Here is a 2,064-nt window from a genome sequence, read left to right on the forward strand (position 1 = left end):
AGGGAGGTCGTGGTCCCAGTGGGGACCACTGGGCACCAGTGCGTCGGCTGTAGCCATGCCTTTCTCTCATGTGGCACCGCGTGGCTTCGTCTTGGCCGAGCCACCTCCCAGGAGCATCAGCAGCCTGTTTGGCTTGATGTCTATCCCTTGGTTCTGGTGCTGACCCCCTCAATGCTGAGATGTCCCCCTCTGCCTTCGTCCCCCAGGTGCCGAATCCTTCGGGTTGTTCTCCTGCGTGATCAACGGGGAGGAGCAGGAGCAGACCCACCGCGCCGTCTTTAGGTGAGCTTGAAGGCGCGAGTGGTGTCCCCAGCCTCTGTGCTGCCCTCCCACCACGGTGGGGCCAGCCCAAACCCCAGTGTTTCCAGCTTTTGGGAAGCCCCGGGGACCAAACCACTGCCCATAGCTCGTGTCCTGCCCAGGAGCGACATCTGCCTAGGCTGCTGCAGGGGCAAGACCTCCGAGGGCAGCCAGGACCTCTGGGGAGCAGCATGGGTGGTACCATACGGATACCCTTGCCTTAGGTGCCAGGGTGCTGCCGCCTTTTGAGCCTAAACCTGCTCAGATGCTTTATTCAGCATCTCAGGTCCCCGTGGCTAGTTACACCCGCCGGGTTGTTGCCTGCCTGGGCCGGCGGCGGGTTTTGTGTTGCTCCCTGCCCCGGCAGCGTGCCGGTGAGAAGGCCACCAGCGCTGCTGGCCGGCCAGGTGCTAGTGCCTCCCTGCCCAGGTTTGTGCCTCGCCATGCGGATGAGCTGGAGCTGGAGGTGGACGATCCTTTGCTGGTGGAGGTGCAGGCAGAAGATTATTGGTACGAGGCCTACAACATGCGGACGGGTGACCGGGGCATTTTTCCTGCCTACTATGCTATCGAAGTCACCAAGGACCCAGACCACGTAACAGGTACCAAGCCTCTGCACGCAACCTGCTGGTGTCCCCCATCTTGTGTCCACCTCCTCTCCGCTGAGCCTGATGCTGAGCCTGATGCTGAGCCTGGTGCTGAGCCTGGTGCTGAGCAGGGGGGTGGAGGGGAAGACCAAGCTGGGCACCCAGTAGGGAGCAATGGGCAGCTTCTGGTGTGATGCCGGGAGCTGGTACCTGGTGCTGCGGCGCAGGTAATATGGAGCGGGGAGGTGGATCTCAGCCCACGTTCCCGGTTGCTGGAGACGATCCCTGCTGCGTGCTCTCTCTTCCAGCTCTGGCCAAGAATAGCGACTGGGTGGACCAATTCCGGGTGAAGTTCCTTGGCTCGGTGCAGGTTCCCTATCACAAGGGCAACGACGTGCTGTGCGCGGCCATGCAGAAGGTAGTGTCCCACCCCGTCCCCGGGAGCAGGAGCGCCTGCTCCTCCTGGCAGCAGGGCAGAGCCTCAGGGGGGGAAGGGAAAGGGTGAGCCATCATCACTGCTCACGAGTGCCAGGGCTTTGTCTCTCTGTCTTCCCCCCCCCCAGATTGCCACCACGCGCCGCCTCACTGTGCACTTTAACCCACCCTCCAGCTGCGTCCTGGAGATCAGCGTGCGTGGGGTCAAGATTGCCGTGAAAGCCGATGACTCCAAGGAGCACAGCAAGGTAGTGCCCCGCTCCCCGCTCGTCTCGTCCCTTCCCCGGCTGCTGGCTCGTGCCCCCTGTGCTACAGGTCATGTTTGCATATGAAAATGGAGGATCTCCACCTGTTTAAGGGTGTGAGAAACACCATCAGCGGGGTTGTAGGCCCTCCTCAGGGTCCCTCACGCCCCACGGGCTCCCAGCTTTGGGCCGTATACTGCCGGCTGATGCCCTCGCCGCTGCCAAGCGCGTCGTTGTGCTGGGATGCTGCGAGCTGAGCCGTGCCGGTAATCTGTCAGCTGCTCCTAAACCTTTCTGCTACTATTTTGAGTGATGTCCTCCAGATCTGCCCTGTAATCTCTTTAGCTGGCTGTGGCAGGCTGCTGATTAGCGTTCTGCATAAGTAGCCTAGCGAAACAGGGTGAGATGCTGGGCAGAGGCGAGCGAGGGCTTTGCAGCAAGCCTTTGGGAAACCTCCCCCCTCGCTGGGGTGGGGGGGTCCGAGTAGTTCATGGCTG

General features: G+C 61.8%; 1 protein-coding gene across 1 annotated transcript in view; it reads left to right on the forward strand.

Moving 5' to 3' along the window:
* Positions 1 to 206: 206 nt before the first annotated feature.
* LOC104072623 (C-Jun-amino-terminal kinase-interacting protein 1-like) overlaps positions 207 to 2,064 on the forward strand; it is a gene marked incomplete at its 5' end in the record, with an annotated part of 3,565 nt that continues 1,707 nt past the window's right edge. The window contains 4 exons of the mRNA XM_009572140.1: positions 207 to 282; positions 730 to 902; positions 1,196 to 1,305; positions 1,451 to 1,570. Of these exons, the coding sequence (XP_009570435.1) occupies positions 207 to 282; positions 730 to 902; positions 1,196 to 1,305; positions 1,451 to 1,570 (479 nt within the window). The remainder of the gene's footprint in view (positions 283 to 729; positions 903 to 1,195; positions 1,306 to 1,450; positions 1,571 to 2,064) is intronic.

This window comes from Fulmarus glacialis, unplaced genomic scaffold (assembly GCF_000690835.1).
Source record: "Fulmarus glacialis isolate BGI_N327 unplaced genomic scaffold, ASM69083v1 scaffold22512, whole genome shotgun sequence".
In the NCBI taxonomy this organism is placed as follows: Eukaryota; Metazoa; Chordata; class Aves; order Procellariiformes; family Procellariidae; genus Fulmarus; species Fulmarus glacialis.